At 43.2% G+C, this 15,878-nt stretch overlaps 1 protein-coding gene across 4 annotated transcripts in view; it reads left to right on the top strand.

Moving 5' to 3' along the window:
* The window catches only part of OSBPL1A (oxysterol binding protein like 1A), a 170,670-nt gene that overhangs the window by 14,540 nt on the left and 140,252 nt on the right, over positions 1–15,878 (top strand). For all 4 annotated transcript variants that reach the window (XM_044293459.1, XM_044293456.1, XM_044293460.1 and 1 more), the window contains exons 5-6: positions 6,570–6,681; positions 15,355–15,440. In XM_044293459.1, coding sequence (XP_044149394.1) covers positions 6,570–6,681; positions 15,355–15,440 — 198 coding nt within the window. The remainder of the gene's footprint in view (positions 1–6,569; positions 6,682–15,354; positions 15,441–15,878) is intronic.

Below are 15,878 nucleotides of genomic sequence, written 5' to 3'. Positions count from 1 at the left end.
CAGGTCCTATTTATTATATGATTGGTGGGCACCATCTATCGGAGGAACAGTGGCCATGACCCCCGTTCAGCATGCAAAGGCAACTGTTTCTTTAAAGAGGTTGTGTCACTTCAGCCAATAGCATTTATTGTGTAGAGAAAGTTAACACAAGCTACTTACTAATGTATTGTGATTATCTATATTGCTTCCTTTGGCTGGATTCATTTTTCCATCACATTTTACACTGCTTGTTTCCATAATGTATAATGTGATAGAAAAATGAATCCAGCCAACAAAGGAAGTAATATGGATAATAACAATATGGATAAGGATACATTATTATGGATAACAACAATACATCATTAGCCTTGTATTAACTTTATCTAAATGAGAAATACTACTTGCTGACGTGACACAACTCGTTTAACCACTACAGGACCAGTGCACGCAGGGATGCGTCTTTGCGGCGGCCCTGTAATTCCTCCTGGACGCGCCGGCGCGTCATCTCGCGAGACGCGAGATTTCCTGTGAACGCGCGCACACAGGCGCACGCGTTCACAGGATTGGCCGGTAAGCGAATGGATCTACAGCCTGCCAGCGGCGATCGTTCGCTGGCAGGCTGTAGATGCAATTATTATTTTTTATAACCCCTAAAAGGTATATTAGACGCTGTTTTGATAACAGCGTCTAGCGTCTAATATACCTGCTACCTGGTCCTCTGGTGGTCCCTTTTACTTGGATCGACCACCAGAGGACACAGGCAGCTCTGTAAAGTAGCACCAAACACCACTACACTACACCCCCCCCCCCCCCCGCCCCGTCACTTATTAACCCCCTGATCACCCCATATAGACTCCCCGATTACCCCCCTGTCATTGATTACCCCCCTGGAAGGCTCCATTCAGATGTCCGTATGTGTTTTGCGGATCCGCGGTGTCCGTGTTTTGCGGATCCATGGATCCGCAAAACACATACGGACGTCTGAATGGAGCCTTACAGGGGGGTGATCAATGATAGGGGGGTGATCACCCCATATAGACTCCCTGATCACCCCCCTGTCATTGATCACCCCCATGTAAGGCTCCATTCAGACATTTTTTTGGGCACAAGTTAGCGGAAATTGATTTTTTATTTGTTTTGTTTTTTCTTACAAAGTCTCATATTCCACTAACTTGTGACAAAAAATAAAATCTCACATGAACTCACCATACCCCTCATGGAATCCAAATGCTTACATTTTTTAGACATTTATATTCCAGACTTCTTCTCACGCTTTAGGGCTCCTAAAATGCCAGGACAGTATAAATACCCCACATTTCGGAAAGAAGACGCCCCAAGGTATTCGCTGAGGGGCATATTGAGTCCATGAAAGATTGAACTTTTTGTCCCAAGTTAGCGGAAAGGGAGACTTTGTGAGAAAAAACAAAAAAATCTATTTCCGCTAACTTGTGCAAAAAAAAAAATCTTCTATGAACTCGCCATGCCCCTCATTCAATACCTTGGGGTCTTCTTTCCAAAGTGGGGTCACATGTGGGGTATTTATACTGCCCTGGCATTTTAGGGGCCCTAAAGCAGTCTAGGATCCAAATGTCTAAAAATGCCCTCCTAAAAGGAATTTGACCTCCTTTGCGCATCTTGGCTGCAAAAAAGTGTCACACATGTGGTATCGCCGTTCCCAGGAGAAGTTGGGCAATGTGTTTTGGGGTGTCTTTTTACATATACCCATGCTGGGTGAGATAAATATCTTGGTCAGATGCCAACTTTGTATAAAAAAATGGGAAAAGTTGTCTTTTGCCGAGATATTTCTCTCACCCAGCATGGGTATATGTAAAAAGACACCCCAAAACACATTGCCCAACTTCTCCTGGGAACGGCGATACCACATGTGTGACACTTTTTTGCAGCCTAGGTGGGCAAAGGGGCCCACATTCCAAAGAGCACCTTTTAGGATTTCACAGGGCATTTTTTACACATTTTGATTTCAAACTACTTCTCACGCATTAGGGCCCCTAAAATGCCAGGGCAGTATAACGACCCCATTTTGGAAAGAAGACACCCCAAGGTATTTCGTGATGGGCATAGTAAGTTCATGGAAGTTTTTATTTTTTGTCACAAGTTAGTGGAATATGAGAGTTTGTAAGGAAAAAAAAAATAATAATCATCATTTTCCACTAACTTGTGACAAAAAATAAAAAGTTCTATGAACTCACTATGCCAATCAGCGAATACCTTAGGGTGTCTACTTTCCGAAATGGGGTCATTTGTGGTGTTTTTCTACTGTCTGGGCATTGTAGAACCTCAGGAAAAATGACAGGTGCTCAGAAAGTCAGAGCTGCTTCAAAAAGCGGAAATTCACATTTTTGTACCATAGTTTGTAAACGCTATAACATATTTTTTTTTACCCAAACATTTTTTTTTTTTTTATCAGACATGTAGAACAATAAATTTAGAGAAAATTTATATAGAAATGTAGTTAAAAAAAAAATACATTTACAACTGAAAGAGAAAAATGTCATTTTTTTTTTTTGCAAAAAGTTTGATTAATAACAAAAAAATGTTAAACTGTCAGCAGCAATGAAATACCACCAAATGAAAGCTCCATTAGTGAGAAGAAAATTCATTTGGGTGGTAAGTTGCATGACCGAGCAATAAACGGTGAAAGTAGTGAATTGTAAAAAGTGGTCTGGTCATTAAGGGTGTTTAAGCTATGGGGGCTGAGGTGGTTAAAGGAGTTCTCTGGGAATTCAGAAAATGAATATACTTTAAATATTACTTAATTATAAATATATTGCCAAATACCGTTTATTAGTTATAATGGCTCGTTTTGTCTGGGGAGCAATCATTAAGAGACACAAAATGCCTCCATCCTATTAGTACACACAAAACCTGTCCTAACCACACATGAGGACAAGTTAATTCACAACACTGAGATAAAGAGCTGCCTCGTCCTCCTCTCTGCTTGTTAGGGATTATGATCCTGAATACAGATGATAAGATCTTTAGCTCAATCTCTGTAGGAATTGAGTCCATGAGCAGATGTGGCTAATGAGCAGCAGCACTTGTATGCAGTCTCCATTACCACAGACTGTCCTGTCGGTCCTTTCTGTACTTCATGTCTCCTCATGAACTCCATTCCTACAGAGATTCAGCTAAATATCATATTAAACTGTATTCAGGATCATAATCCCTGACGAGGAGGACGAAGCAGCTCCTTACCTCAGTGTTGTGAAGTAACTTGTCCTGCTGTGTAATTAGGACAGGTTTTGTGTGTACTAATAGGACAGCAGCCATTTTGTTTCTCCTAATAATTGCTCTCTAGACAAAATGATCCATTATATCTAATGAAAGGTATTTGGGAATATATTTATGTATTTTCATTTTCTTAATTCCCAGAGAACCCCTTTTAACAGGCATAATCTTCCCTGATGAGAGTTCTGCACCTTTACTTTTGGTCTCCTCATATATGTGAATGCCACTGGCCACCTTGGCTTGTCAAGCAAGGAACCCTACTCTCTGACTAAGGCTACATGCACACGAACGTTGTTTGTTTCCATGTCCGTTCTGTTTTTTTTTTTTTTTTTTTGCGTAAAGGGTGCGGACTCATTCATTTCAATGCGTCCGCAAAAAATGCGGACAGCACACCGTGTACTATCCGTATGTCAGTTCCGTAGCCCCTCCAAAAAAATAGAACATGTCCTATTCTTGTCTGTTTTAGGCATTGTTACAATGGATCCGCAAAAAAAACCAAAAAACAGATGGCATACGGATGTATCATTTTTTTTTTTTTTTTTTTTCGGATCCGTAATTTTTGGACTGCAAAACACATACGGTCGTGTGCATGTAGCCTTACTGTAAGCTGAAACAAATGTGTGTAAAGGGAATCTGTCTATGTTGAATAAGTTTGCGGCGCTACTGCAAGCATCTGATTGGCAGGGGTCACGAGTGTCGGACACCCAGAGATCAGATACTGATGACCTATCCACTCTGTATAGCTTTTCTGTACTTGTTAAGAATCTATAGGATTTTGTGCTCTTTATTTGCAGCGCACGGAAAAAATATTCAGTACTTTACCAAAACCAGTTTAATGCCTTAGGCAGCACTCTGTGTTCTGTCCGCATCCGTTGCTCCGTTCCGTGGTCTGCAAAAAAAATATAACCTGTCCTATTCTTGTCCGTGTTGCGGACAAGAATAGGCAGTTATATTAATGGCTGTCCGTGCCGTTCCGCAAATTGCGGAACGCACGCCATTCGTGTTTTGCAGACCCCAAAACAAACAGCTGTCGTGTGCATGAAGCCTTATTCACACGTCTGTGTTTTGGTCAGTGATTTCCATCAGTTAGAGCCCATTCAGACGGCCGTAGTGCTTTGCGGATCCGCGAAACACTGATACCGGCCATATGAGTGCCGCAATTTGCGGGCCGCAACCATAATAGAAAATGCCTATTCTTGTCCGGACAAGAATAGGACATGTTCTATCTTTTCTGCGGAGCTGCGGCATGGAATAAGGGATGCGAGCAGCACACGGCTGTCCGCATCTTTTGAGGGCCCATAGAAATCAATGGATCCGCAGACCTTCTGCAAAATTGCGGAATGGGTGTGGATCCGTTTATATGGCCGTGTGAATGAGGCTTTATTGTGAGCCAAAGCCAGGTGTGGCTCTAAACACAGAACAGGTGCAGATCTTTCCCTTATATCTTATGTCTGTGGAGGCTCCAATCCTGGTTTTGGCTCACAACCATTGATGGAAATCACTGACCAAAACACAGACGTGTGAATTAGGCTTAAAGGGAACCTGTCACCGGGATTTTGTGTATAGAGCTGAGGACATGAGTTGCTAGATGGCCGCTAGCACATCCGCAATACCCAGTCCCCATAGCTCTGTGTGCTTTTATTGTGTAAAAAACCCCGATTTGATACATATGCAAATTAACATAAGAGTCATATCTTACTTGTGTGACCAGAGAAGAGTATATTTTCAAGCTCTGACTCATCTTAGGTTAATTTGCATATGTATCTATTTTTTTTTTATACACAATAAAAGCACACAGAGCTATGGGGACTGGGTATTGCGGATGTGCTAGCGGCAATCTAGCAACCCATGTCCTCAGCTCTATACCCAAAATCCCGGTGACAGGTTCCCTTTTAAAGGGAACCTGTCATCACCACCTTTATGCTGCCCATACGAACGGCAGAACAAAGTAGAGACAGGTGAGTTGATTTCAGCGGTCTGTCATTTATAAGTTATAAGTAAGTGGTTGCCGAGAACCAACCTCACAATCATTGCAGACTGGGCCTGGAAAAGAGTCCCGGCCACCTGAGAAGAGTCCTGGTTATTCATGAATTCCTGCTCTCCTGCCCACCTGCTGATGACTGACATCTTCTACCTAGTTTTCTCCCTTTCTCTCTAGGAGAGAACTGCCAATCATCAGCAGATGGCGGAGAGGGCAGGAGATTATGTATAACCAGGACTCTTCTCAGGTAGACTGGACTCTTCTCAAGGCCTGGGCTGCAATGGTTATGATAATGGTTCTCGGCAAACACTTGCTTTTAGCTGATGAGTGACACACCGCTGAAATCAGCATTTCTGTCACTAGTTTATGCTGCCTTCAGTGAGGTCAGCATAAAGTTGATGACAGGTTCCCTTTAACTGTGACTAAACACACTATAAAAGCAAGTGAAATGCTGATTTCTTAGAGCTAGTTAACATCTGCATTGGAGGCTCAATTTAAGCTCTCTGCTGCAGATTATGTCAAAAACATTGGACAGAAAAGTCCTTCATGAAGAGTTTTTCAGCGGAGGAAAAAAAAAAAAAGTAGACCCCTGAACGAAACGAGAATCAATTTGATCCATTTGCTCCATTCGGGTCAGTTATGTGCTGAATCCAACACTATAATGGAACAGAAAAATTGAAATCAGTTGTGTTAGGCTACTTTCACACTAGCGTTCGGGCGGATCCGTTCTGAACGGATCCGCTCATATTAATGCAGACGGAGGCTCCGTTCAGTACGGATCCGTCTGCGTTAATAACTTTATAAAAATTCGCAAGTGCGCAAGTAGCCTGCGCGGATCCGTGCAGACTTTCAATGTAAAGTCAATGGGGGACGGATCCGCTTGAAGATTGAGTCAATTGGTGACATCTTCAAGCGGATCCGTTCCCATTGACTTACATTGTAAGTCTGAACGGATCCGCACGCCTCCGCACGGCCAGGCGGACACCCGAACGCTGCAAGCAGCGTTCAGCTGTCCGCCTGTCCGTGCGGAGGCGAGCGGAGCGGAGGCTGAACGCCGCCAGACTGATGCAGTCTGAGCGGATCCGCTCCATTCAGACTGCATCAGGGCTGGACGGCTGCGTTCGGGTCCGCTCGTGAGCTCCTTCAAACGGAGCTCACGAGCGGACCGACGAACGCTAGTGTGAAAGTAGCCTTAGAGGTCTTGCATTTTTTTGATAGAAAGTGGGAGTACTGTTACTGTAAAGATGAGGCAATGAAAATCTGAGCCCCCACCTTTTACTGTAGACTTTCCATGCTAAAACGTCATCTAACTGCAGTTTGATAAATACTCATTGCTAAATATTCATTTCATAAATTTCAGGAGCTGGTGATGTTGTTGCTGGAGTCCAATGCAGACACCACTGTGATAAATGGAGAGGGTGAAACCGCCGTGGATGTGGCCCAAGACAAAGACATTAAAACCATGTTGGAAGGTAATGTTTACTCCACATAATGATGTGCTTCAGACAGAATCAAGGACTAAACTGGGTTTTCACGGATTTAAAATTTTATACATGAATGTGATCACAATTGTTACTTTATATTAGTATATTAAAATTTAGAAAATCTGATGCTGTGCGGCAGGGAATCTTGTTTAATGATCACTAGAAGGGCCCATTTAGACAGCCGTAGTTCTTTGCGGATCCGCAAAACACGGATACCAGCCATGTGCGTTCCGCAATTTGCGGACCGCACATGGCCACAACCATAATAGAAAATCCCTATTCTTGTCCGCGATTGCGGACAAGAATAGGACATGTTCTATCTATTCTGCGGAGCCGCGGTATGGAATAACAGATGCGGACAGCACACGGTGTGCTGTCCGCATCTTTTGAAGGCCCGTAGAAATGAATGGATACGCAGACCTGCCTCAAAATTGTGGAACGGGTGTGGATCCGTTAATACGGCCGTATGAATGAGCCCTAAGGGTGCATCCACAAGAGGTGGCATAAAAACCATTACAAAGGGAATAAATTATCTGTGTGAAATTCCATAGAGAGGTCTGATATTCTGCAAATCTAAAATCCACAGCACATGTCTGTTCACAAGATGTTTTTCTGCAGTGTGTGTATAAGATATGGTAAAAGTGTTGTCTCACCTTGTCACTTCTGCGCTTCAGTCCAGGACTTGAGGCACTCTAGGGGGGTGGTGCCTACTAATGTGACTGGCAGCTCAGGCAAGTGGTGCTGGGACACAGTAACCACTCCCGTTATCTAGTCTAGTTTTTATGTTAAACATATTTTTAAAATATGTATATAATCCTAAAGAGATACCATTTAAAACGTAACTTTTATTTATCTCTGTTAAATCACTAAGTATGCATGATATAAACCAGTCGCTGCGCCAATGGTGACCAGGAACTAGGGATGTGGAAAGACTAGTGCTGGGTCTCCAACAACTAATCTTACCCTACGCTGGATGTACCTTGAGGTGGCAATGTACTATCCACAGAGATATCCCAAATTGCCAATGGACACCTATAAGGCCCTCCCTGTCCCTGCGCGGCAATCAAGACTGCCCAGCTTAGTCACGCTGTGGTGGTGGTGGTGGGGGGGCCATGTTACCAATATTTTATTCTTGGTCCTAATACAATATAATTCTTTTGGTCCTAATAAGAATCCCGACGCGTTTTGTTGGACATAGGTCCAACTCATTAGGGGACCTGTTAATAATGGTCCCAGTTTCGGAGGTGGTGGTCCACTTTGTTGGGCTGTGTTTATAACCCCAGACTCAAACCCACCTCTTTCCACTGGGTTACAATGCAATTGACAGATACTAAGGGGAAGATGAACCCCCATAGAATAGTATATGAAATAGCATAATACTTATCTTTGCCCCCCATGTATCGGTCCACAAGGATGCGGCTGTATTGTGGCTTGTAGCAGCAACAGTGCCACATACAGTCCTGATCAAAAGTTTAAGACCACTTGAAAAATGGCAAATCATATTTTACATTGTTGGATCTCCACAAGGTTCCAAGTAGAGCTTCAACGTGCAACAAGAAGAAATGAGAGTGAGACAAAATATTTTTTGAGTATTCAATTAATTGAATGGAGCTTCAGGAAGCCAGCGGCAGTTTGACGCCCCTGCACTATGTCCAGATGTTGCAGAGAGCATTCCTCATGACTGAGGGCCCTCGTCTGTGTGGTAACAACTGGGTTTTTCAACAGGACAACGCTACAGTACACAATGCCCGCAGGACAAGGGACTTCTTCCAGGAGAATAACATCACTCTTTTGGCCCATCCTGTGTGTTCCCCTGATCTAAATCCAATTGAGAACCTTTGGCGATGGATGGCAAGGGAAGTTGACAAAAATGGACAACAGTTCCAGACAGTAGATGGCCTTCGTGCGGCCGTCTTCACCACTTGGAGAAATGTTCCCACTCACCTCATGGAAACGCTTGCATCAAGCATGCCGAAACAAATTTTTGAAGTGATAAACAATAACGGCGGAGCTACTCATTACTGAGTTCATGTTTGGAAGTTGGATTTCTGTTTTGGGGGGGTTTAGTTTTTTTTTTGGGAGGTGTGGTCCTAAACTTTTGATCAGCTGAAAAACAGCCTGTTTCAGTTTATTCGTTGTTTTCAATAAATTGAATGCTCAAAAATTGTTTTGTCTCGCTCGCATTTCTTCTTGTTGCATGTTGAAGCTCTATTTGGAACCTTGTTAAGATCCGTCTGATATACCTGCTACCTGGTCCTCTGGTGCTCCCTTTTGCTTGGATCGACCACCAGAAGACACAGGCAGCTCTGTAATAGGTAGCACCAAGCACCACACTACACTACACTACACCCCCCCTGTCACTTATTAACCCCTGATCAACCTCCTGTCATTGATCACCCCCCTGTAAGGCTCGATTCAGACGTCTTTATGTGTTTTGCGGATCCGTGGATCCACGGATCCGCAAAACACGGACACCGCGGATCTTCAAAACACGGACACTGGCAATGTGCTTTCTGCATTTTGCGGATCCGCACATTGCCAGAACTATATAGAAAATGCCTTTTCTTGTCCGCAATTGCGGACAAGAATAGGACATGTTCTATAGGCTCTACAAAAAACGCAGTGTTCGCCAGATCAGGCCTGATCTTGTGCGCACACTTGCGTTCAGTCCGCCCCACCTCAGTGACAGAGAATTTTTTTTTTCTTATCACTTTTGAGGGGCATGGCGAGTTCATAGAAGATTTTTATTTTTTTTGGGCACAAGTTAGCGGAAATTATTTATTTATTTTTTTCTTTTTTTTCTTACAAAGTCTCATATTCCACTAACTTGTGACAAAAAATAAAATTTTACATGAACTCGCCATGCCCCTCACGAAATACCTTGGGGTGTCTCTTCCGCCTGCATCCATAGCATATCCAGCCAGATATTGAATTTGTCATCCAGATTTATCCAGGAGGCGGAAATGGCAATACTGAGCAAGGGGTTATCTTTCGTGCCAGTGTCATTTAACCTTTTTAACTGGATTAAGGATTTAAATCTGTTCGTGAGAAAATTGTGATGGCACAAACCTTTTGCCCTGGTTGATAAGAGAGAATAAGGAATTGGGGATCCCTCCGGATATCCTACAAGATATACGTTTGTTATATAATCTAGGGGACAACGCGCCCCAAGAAGGAAAAGGTCCCTTTTACCTCGCTTAAATCAAAAAGCTGCAAAATGTGCCCAATGGGTGACCCATCATGTATTGATGTTTTTCTCAACAGTGTTTCCCGGGAGCTAGAAGGGCTCGCAAACAACCCATGTAGATTTAATTGCACAAAGGCAGAATTCAAGGCCATCTCTTCACTTGAACAGGATGGTAATATAGTTATCGAACCCTCAGACAAAGGGAGGAACCTGGTAATCTTGGATGTGGCCCAGTACAAAAAGATGTGTCTGTGCCTACTACAAGATAAATACACATATGAGAGGCTTCAGATGGACCCCACTTCTACATATCAAAAAAGATTGAGTGTCATCCTGCAGAAAGCTAAAACTGAGGCTCTCCTCTCAGCTGAGGAGTTTGAGTTTATACAATGTAGACATCCTACGGTGATAACTTTTTATAGTTTGCAGAAAGTTCACAAGGGAACATCCCCCTTGAAAGGTCGTCCCATTGTATCAGGCATCAACAGCCTGAGCCAGAATGCTGGGGTATACATTGACTCTATTCTGGCACCCTTTGTGTTGTGAGATCCTCAGAGATACTGGGGATCTACTCGGCCGACTGGAGGGGGTAGTCCTTGAAGGGGAGGCACTTTTGGGGTCGATCGATGTGGAGGCCCTCTACTCCTCTATCCCTCACCAGCTCGGGATCAGGGCAGTGAGCGACTTTCTCAACACCAGGGGGTGTCATTTCAGGGCACACAACCGTTTTGTGTTAGACCTACTGTAATTTACGCTCACTCAGAATTATTTTCTGTTTGACGGGGTCTTCTACCACCAGTTAAGGGGCACGGCGATGGGGAGGCCTTGCGCCCTATGGTATGCCAACCTGTTCCTGGGCTGGTGGGAAAGAAACTGTGTATTTGGAGATCCACCGATTCCCCCAGACAGTAGACGTCATCATGTGGGCAAGGTACATAGATTAGGTGTTTGTGATATGGAGAGGGACTAAGAGTGGCTTTGAAAAGTTTGATCAATCAAAATGACCTTGATTTACGGTTCACATTTGAACTAGGTAAGAATACTCTACCTCTTTCCTCGATATTGAAATTACAAAGGCGCCAGGAGGTGAAATACAAAGAAAAACATACAGAAAACCCACAGCAACCAATTCCCTCTTGAGGTGAGACTGCCACCATCCTGAGCCACTGAAGAGGGGGGATACCATTGGGTCAATACTTGAGGATAAGGAGGAATTGCTCATCCCTCGCCGATTTCAAACTGCAGGCAAGGGATTTGAAGCAAAGATTCCTAGATAAAGGATATCCCAGTGCAGCTTTGAGAAATGTCTATCAAAGGGCACTGAAATGTAATAGAACAGAGCTTCTACATCCCCCACCCCGACAAGGCAACTACCAACCCAATACGCCTTATTGGCACATATGACGGAGCAGCTAATGAGATAAAAAAGGTGAACTCGAAACACTGGGAGATACTGCAACTAGACCCCGATATTAAGGATGCGATTACAAGCAGGCCACAGATTACATACCGTAGAGGATGTAGCTTGTGGGATTGGTTTGTATACAGCCATTTCCTAGGTTCAACTAGAAATAAAGGTTTGAACTGGCTGAGACCAGTGTGGGGTTGTTATCATTGTAGTGGATGCGGGGCATGCGATTATGTCACCCAAGGCTGTGAGTTCACGTGTAGTGTTACCCAGAAACCATATTCCATCAGACAATTTATCAACTGTCGAACAAAAGGTGTCATATATAAAGCTACATGTACATGCGGTTTGGAGTACGTGGGTAAGACTACCCTTGAACTCGGAAGGCGTGTGGGCGAACACGTGGGAGACATGCGACATGGTAGGGATACTCCTTTGGCAAAACATGTCGTGAGTCACTACGGGGGCATTTTCTTGGGCATTGAATTGGTGCCATACCAGAAAGAAGGGGGGACTGGGATAGAAGGATCCTACAGCGTGAGGCGTGGTGGATCTTCGAACTGAGAACTGTACAACCAGGGGGGCTCAATGAGCATCTATAGTTTGGCTGCTTCATTTAATCTGAGCCGATCTGACTCCTGTCTCCCAGCCAGAGGGCCATGTATTGCCCCATATTTCATGCTATCCGGATGGGGTTTCGGAGATTCATCTCTCCCTTCTGCTGACTAGCTTTGGCTGTAGATGTATAGGAGGGATGCTGATTTTTCTTATGCCTTTTTGAAATGCCCTATAGCGCGCTGTTTGCATTGACATTAAAAGCGCAGCTTATCTATTACTATCTGTCAAATACCTGTCTATAAATAGTGGAGAGGAGGGGCACTGTTATCCCGCAGTAATGCCCCTTTCCTGTTCGCTTGAATACCCGCCTACTTCGGCAGGACACTAAAGGGGAGGGACACTCCCTCCCTGATGTCACCCCCCTGGGTCACATGGCGCGCACATCATCGAGCCTCACACATGATCGGGAGGTGCGGCGGTCATGTGATCCACTGGGGGAGGTGGCGGCTGTGTCTGCGCGTCTCCGGGTTAGTCACATGACCCAGTCACTGGGCAGACAGCTGACCGCTGTGGAGGCAGGCCGGCGTTCTTTAAAAAGGTGCCATTTTATATGTGGCACTGTTGATGCTACAAGCCACAATACAGCCGCATCCGTGTGGACCGATACATGGGGGCAAAGATAAGTACTATTCTATTTAATATACTATTCTATGGGGGTTCATCTTCCCCTTAGTATCTGAAGATTGCATTGTAACCCAGTGGGAAGAGGTGGGTTTGAGTCTGGGGTTATAAACACAGCCCAACAAAGGGGGCCACCACCACCTCCGAAACTGGGACCATTATTAACAGGTCCCCTAATGAGTTGGACCTATGTCCAACAAAACGCGTCGGGACGCTTATTAAGAATGATATTGTATTAGGCCCAAGAATAAAATATTGGTAACAGGCCCCCCCCCCCCCCCCCCCACCACAGCGTGACTAAGCTGGGCAGTCTCACTTGCTGCGCAGGGACAGGGAGGGCCTTATAGGTGTCCATTGGCAATTTGGGATATCTCTGTGGATAGTACATTGCCACCTCAAGGTACATCCAGCGTAGGGTAAGATTAGTTGTTAGAGACCCAGCACTAGTCTTTCCACATCCCTAGTTCCTGGTCACCATTGGCGCAGCGACTGGTTTATATCATGCATACTTAGGGATTTAACTGCTATTAATAAAAGTTACGTTTTAAATGGTATCTCTTAAGGATTATATACATATTGAGAAATATGATACCGACTTTTTTCAGGCAGTGACCAATGCGCAGTTTGGTCGTGTCATTAGTTTACTAAGCATATGCTTAAAAAAATTTTGGTTATTTTTAATTTTCCATGTCATTATATAAAAAATATATAGTATCCTGTAGTTTTGTGCACTGACCACTAAACCTAATAATGGTTGCCTCTTCTTGTTCTGTACAGATTACTTTACTACAGTTATCTGCTTATCATTACAGTCAGGATTACGATGACACATGTCGCCTATATATACAGATAACATATGATCCACCATTCAAAAGCCAGCCTAGAAAACTACATATACAAAGTCTTTGGGGGAGATTTATCAAGACTGGCACTTTCTACAACAGTCTTGATATACCCTGCTCTGTCAGAGGATGGGCCTAATTTGTGATGAGATCCTTTGGCAGTTCTTGCGTCTAAACAGAAATCTACGACAGTTCTAAGCTGTTATAGATTTCTTGCTTGATTTGCGCCAGAAAACTGGAATAAATAAAGATAAATACAGTGCTGCCCATAATTATTCATACCCCTGGCAAATTTTTACTTACTTGCTGGTTGAATAAAAGTAACTATTTTTTTGACTGGAAATGACGTAGGTGTCTCCCAAAAGATAATAAGACTATGTACAAGAGGCATTAATGTGGAAAAAAAACATTTCTCAGCTTTTTTTTTACATTTTAGCAAAAAGTGTCCCGTCCAAAATTATTCATACCCTTCTCAATAATCAATAGAAAAGCTTTTATTGGCTATTACAGCAATCAAACGCTTCCTATAATTGCAGACCAGCTATTTGCAGGTCTCCACAGGTATTTTTGCCCATTCATCTTTAGCAATGAGCTCCAAATCTTTCAGGTTGGAGGGTCTTCTTGCCATCAACCTGATCTTTAGCTTCCTCCACAGATTCTCAATTGGATTCAAGTCTGGACTCTGGCTGTGCCACTCCAAAACGTTAATGTTGTTGTCTGCTAACCATTTCTTCACCACTTTTGCTGTGTGTTTTGGGTCATTGTCATGCTGAAATGTCCACTGATGCCCAAGTTTCTCTGCAGACTGCCTGATGTTGTCGTTGAGAATCCTCATGTATTGCTCTTTTTTCATGGTGCCGTTTACTGTGATTAGGAGCGTTAGGTTCCCACCACCATGTTTGACAGTGGGGATGGTGTTCTTTGGGTTGAAGGCTTCTCCTTTTTTACACCAAATGAAGGAAACATCATTGTGACCAAACAATTAAATTTTTGTTTCATCTGACCATAACACAGAAGACCAGAAGTCGTCTTCTTTGTCCAGATGAGCTTTTGCAAAGGCCAAGTGAGCTTTTGTGTGCCTTATCTGGAGAAGTGGAACCCAGCAGTGTGCAGTGTCTGTTGGCTTGTCTGCCTTGAGACATTGCCACCAGCAGAGCCCAGATTCACCAGGATGGCCTTGGTGGTGATCCTTGGATTTCTTTTCACCTCTCTAACTATCCTCCTGGCCATCACAGGTGTCACTTTTGGCTTCCGACCACGTCCTCTGAGATTTTCCACAGTGCAGAACATCTTATATTTTTTGCTCAAATGTAAATAAAAGCTGATAAATCTTTTTTTTTTTTGGGAGACGCCTATGTCATTTCCCGTCAAAAAATTACTTGCTGGTTTAATAAAAGTAACTTTAAGTCAAAATTTGCCAGGGATATGAATAAATATGGGCAGCACTGTATGTTGTGGCAGCTGGCCATGCCCCCTTTCCATCCTTGCCACGTCCCTTTTGGAAAAGTGGCAAAGATGGCATAAAAAATAGCCAAACATACTGTTTGTGACTTTTTACAGCCACTTTTATTGTGCAAATTAAATGAGATATCTCCCTCTGTCATATTTCATTTTTCAATATGTTTGGCACGTATTCTGGTAATGTCTCAGACGTGCCTGTGTGTGAAGTTTATCCCAGACACATGTAAACTACCCAAATGTAGGCTGATGGGGAAACTCTTTTAGCATCAGTCTGGTCAATGATCGTCTATGGATGCATTCCATGTATGCCATTTCTGGTGTATACACTAAATGCATATTATAAAAATAAATATGCATAGTCTAAACATTTTTCTATATAAAATCCCTATTTTTATACAACATTGAAAAAACTGCACAGGATTAGATGTGAATGTGACCTTGGGGAGGACTTCAGGACTGTTATTTATATGTTCATTTATGTTCCATTATGTCTTATGGATCTTTGTAAATTATTGTATAATCAGCTGCACAACGGACACAAGAAAGAAAACAGGAAGAGGTACTTCTGACAACTGCTAGAGAAGGAAATATTGCAAAATTATCAGAATTGGTAAGCTTCAACTCACTTTACGCTGCTGTCATGTCTTCAGTTCTGCAGGATCCATGAATGATCCAGTTTCATCCGTCTGTTCCTCTCATTAACTTGGGTCACCATTTTTTTTTTTTCCCGTAGAGTAGTTCAGCATCCTACACTCTTCTGTCTAAATGTAAGAACTGAAAACCTGACAGAAGGAACTGAGTGGTGTAACATGAATGCCAGTTTTTTAGTAAATTCACGATGAGGGGCATTTATCATGCTATTTACTCCACTATTGTGGCGTTATAAAAGTCATAAATTATGGGGCACACCATATGTGCATCATAATTTGCAACCTTTTAAACTTCTCTGCACTTTAGAAAAGATTTACCATAACTTTGGCCTAAGTCATGGCTCAAGTCCACGTCAGCTCTTGGATGTTGGATAGTATTTAATATATCTGGAGAAGGG

Source organism: Bufo gargarizans, chromosome 5 (assembly GCF_014858855.1).
Source record: "Bufo gargarizans isolate SCDJY-AF-19 chromosome 5, ASM1485885v1, whole genome shotgun sequence".
Taxonomy (NCBI): domain Eukaryota; kingdom Metazoa; phylum Chordata; class Amphibia; order Anura; family Bufonidae; genus Bufo; species Bufo gargarizans.
The sequence above is the reverse complement of the archived record's forward strand: the minus strand, read 5'-3'. Positions and strand labels throughout refer to the sequence as shown.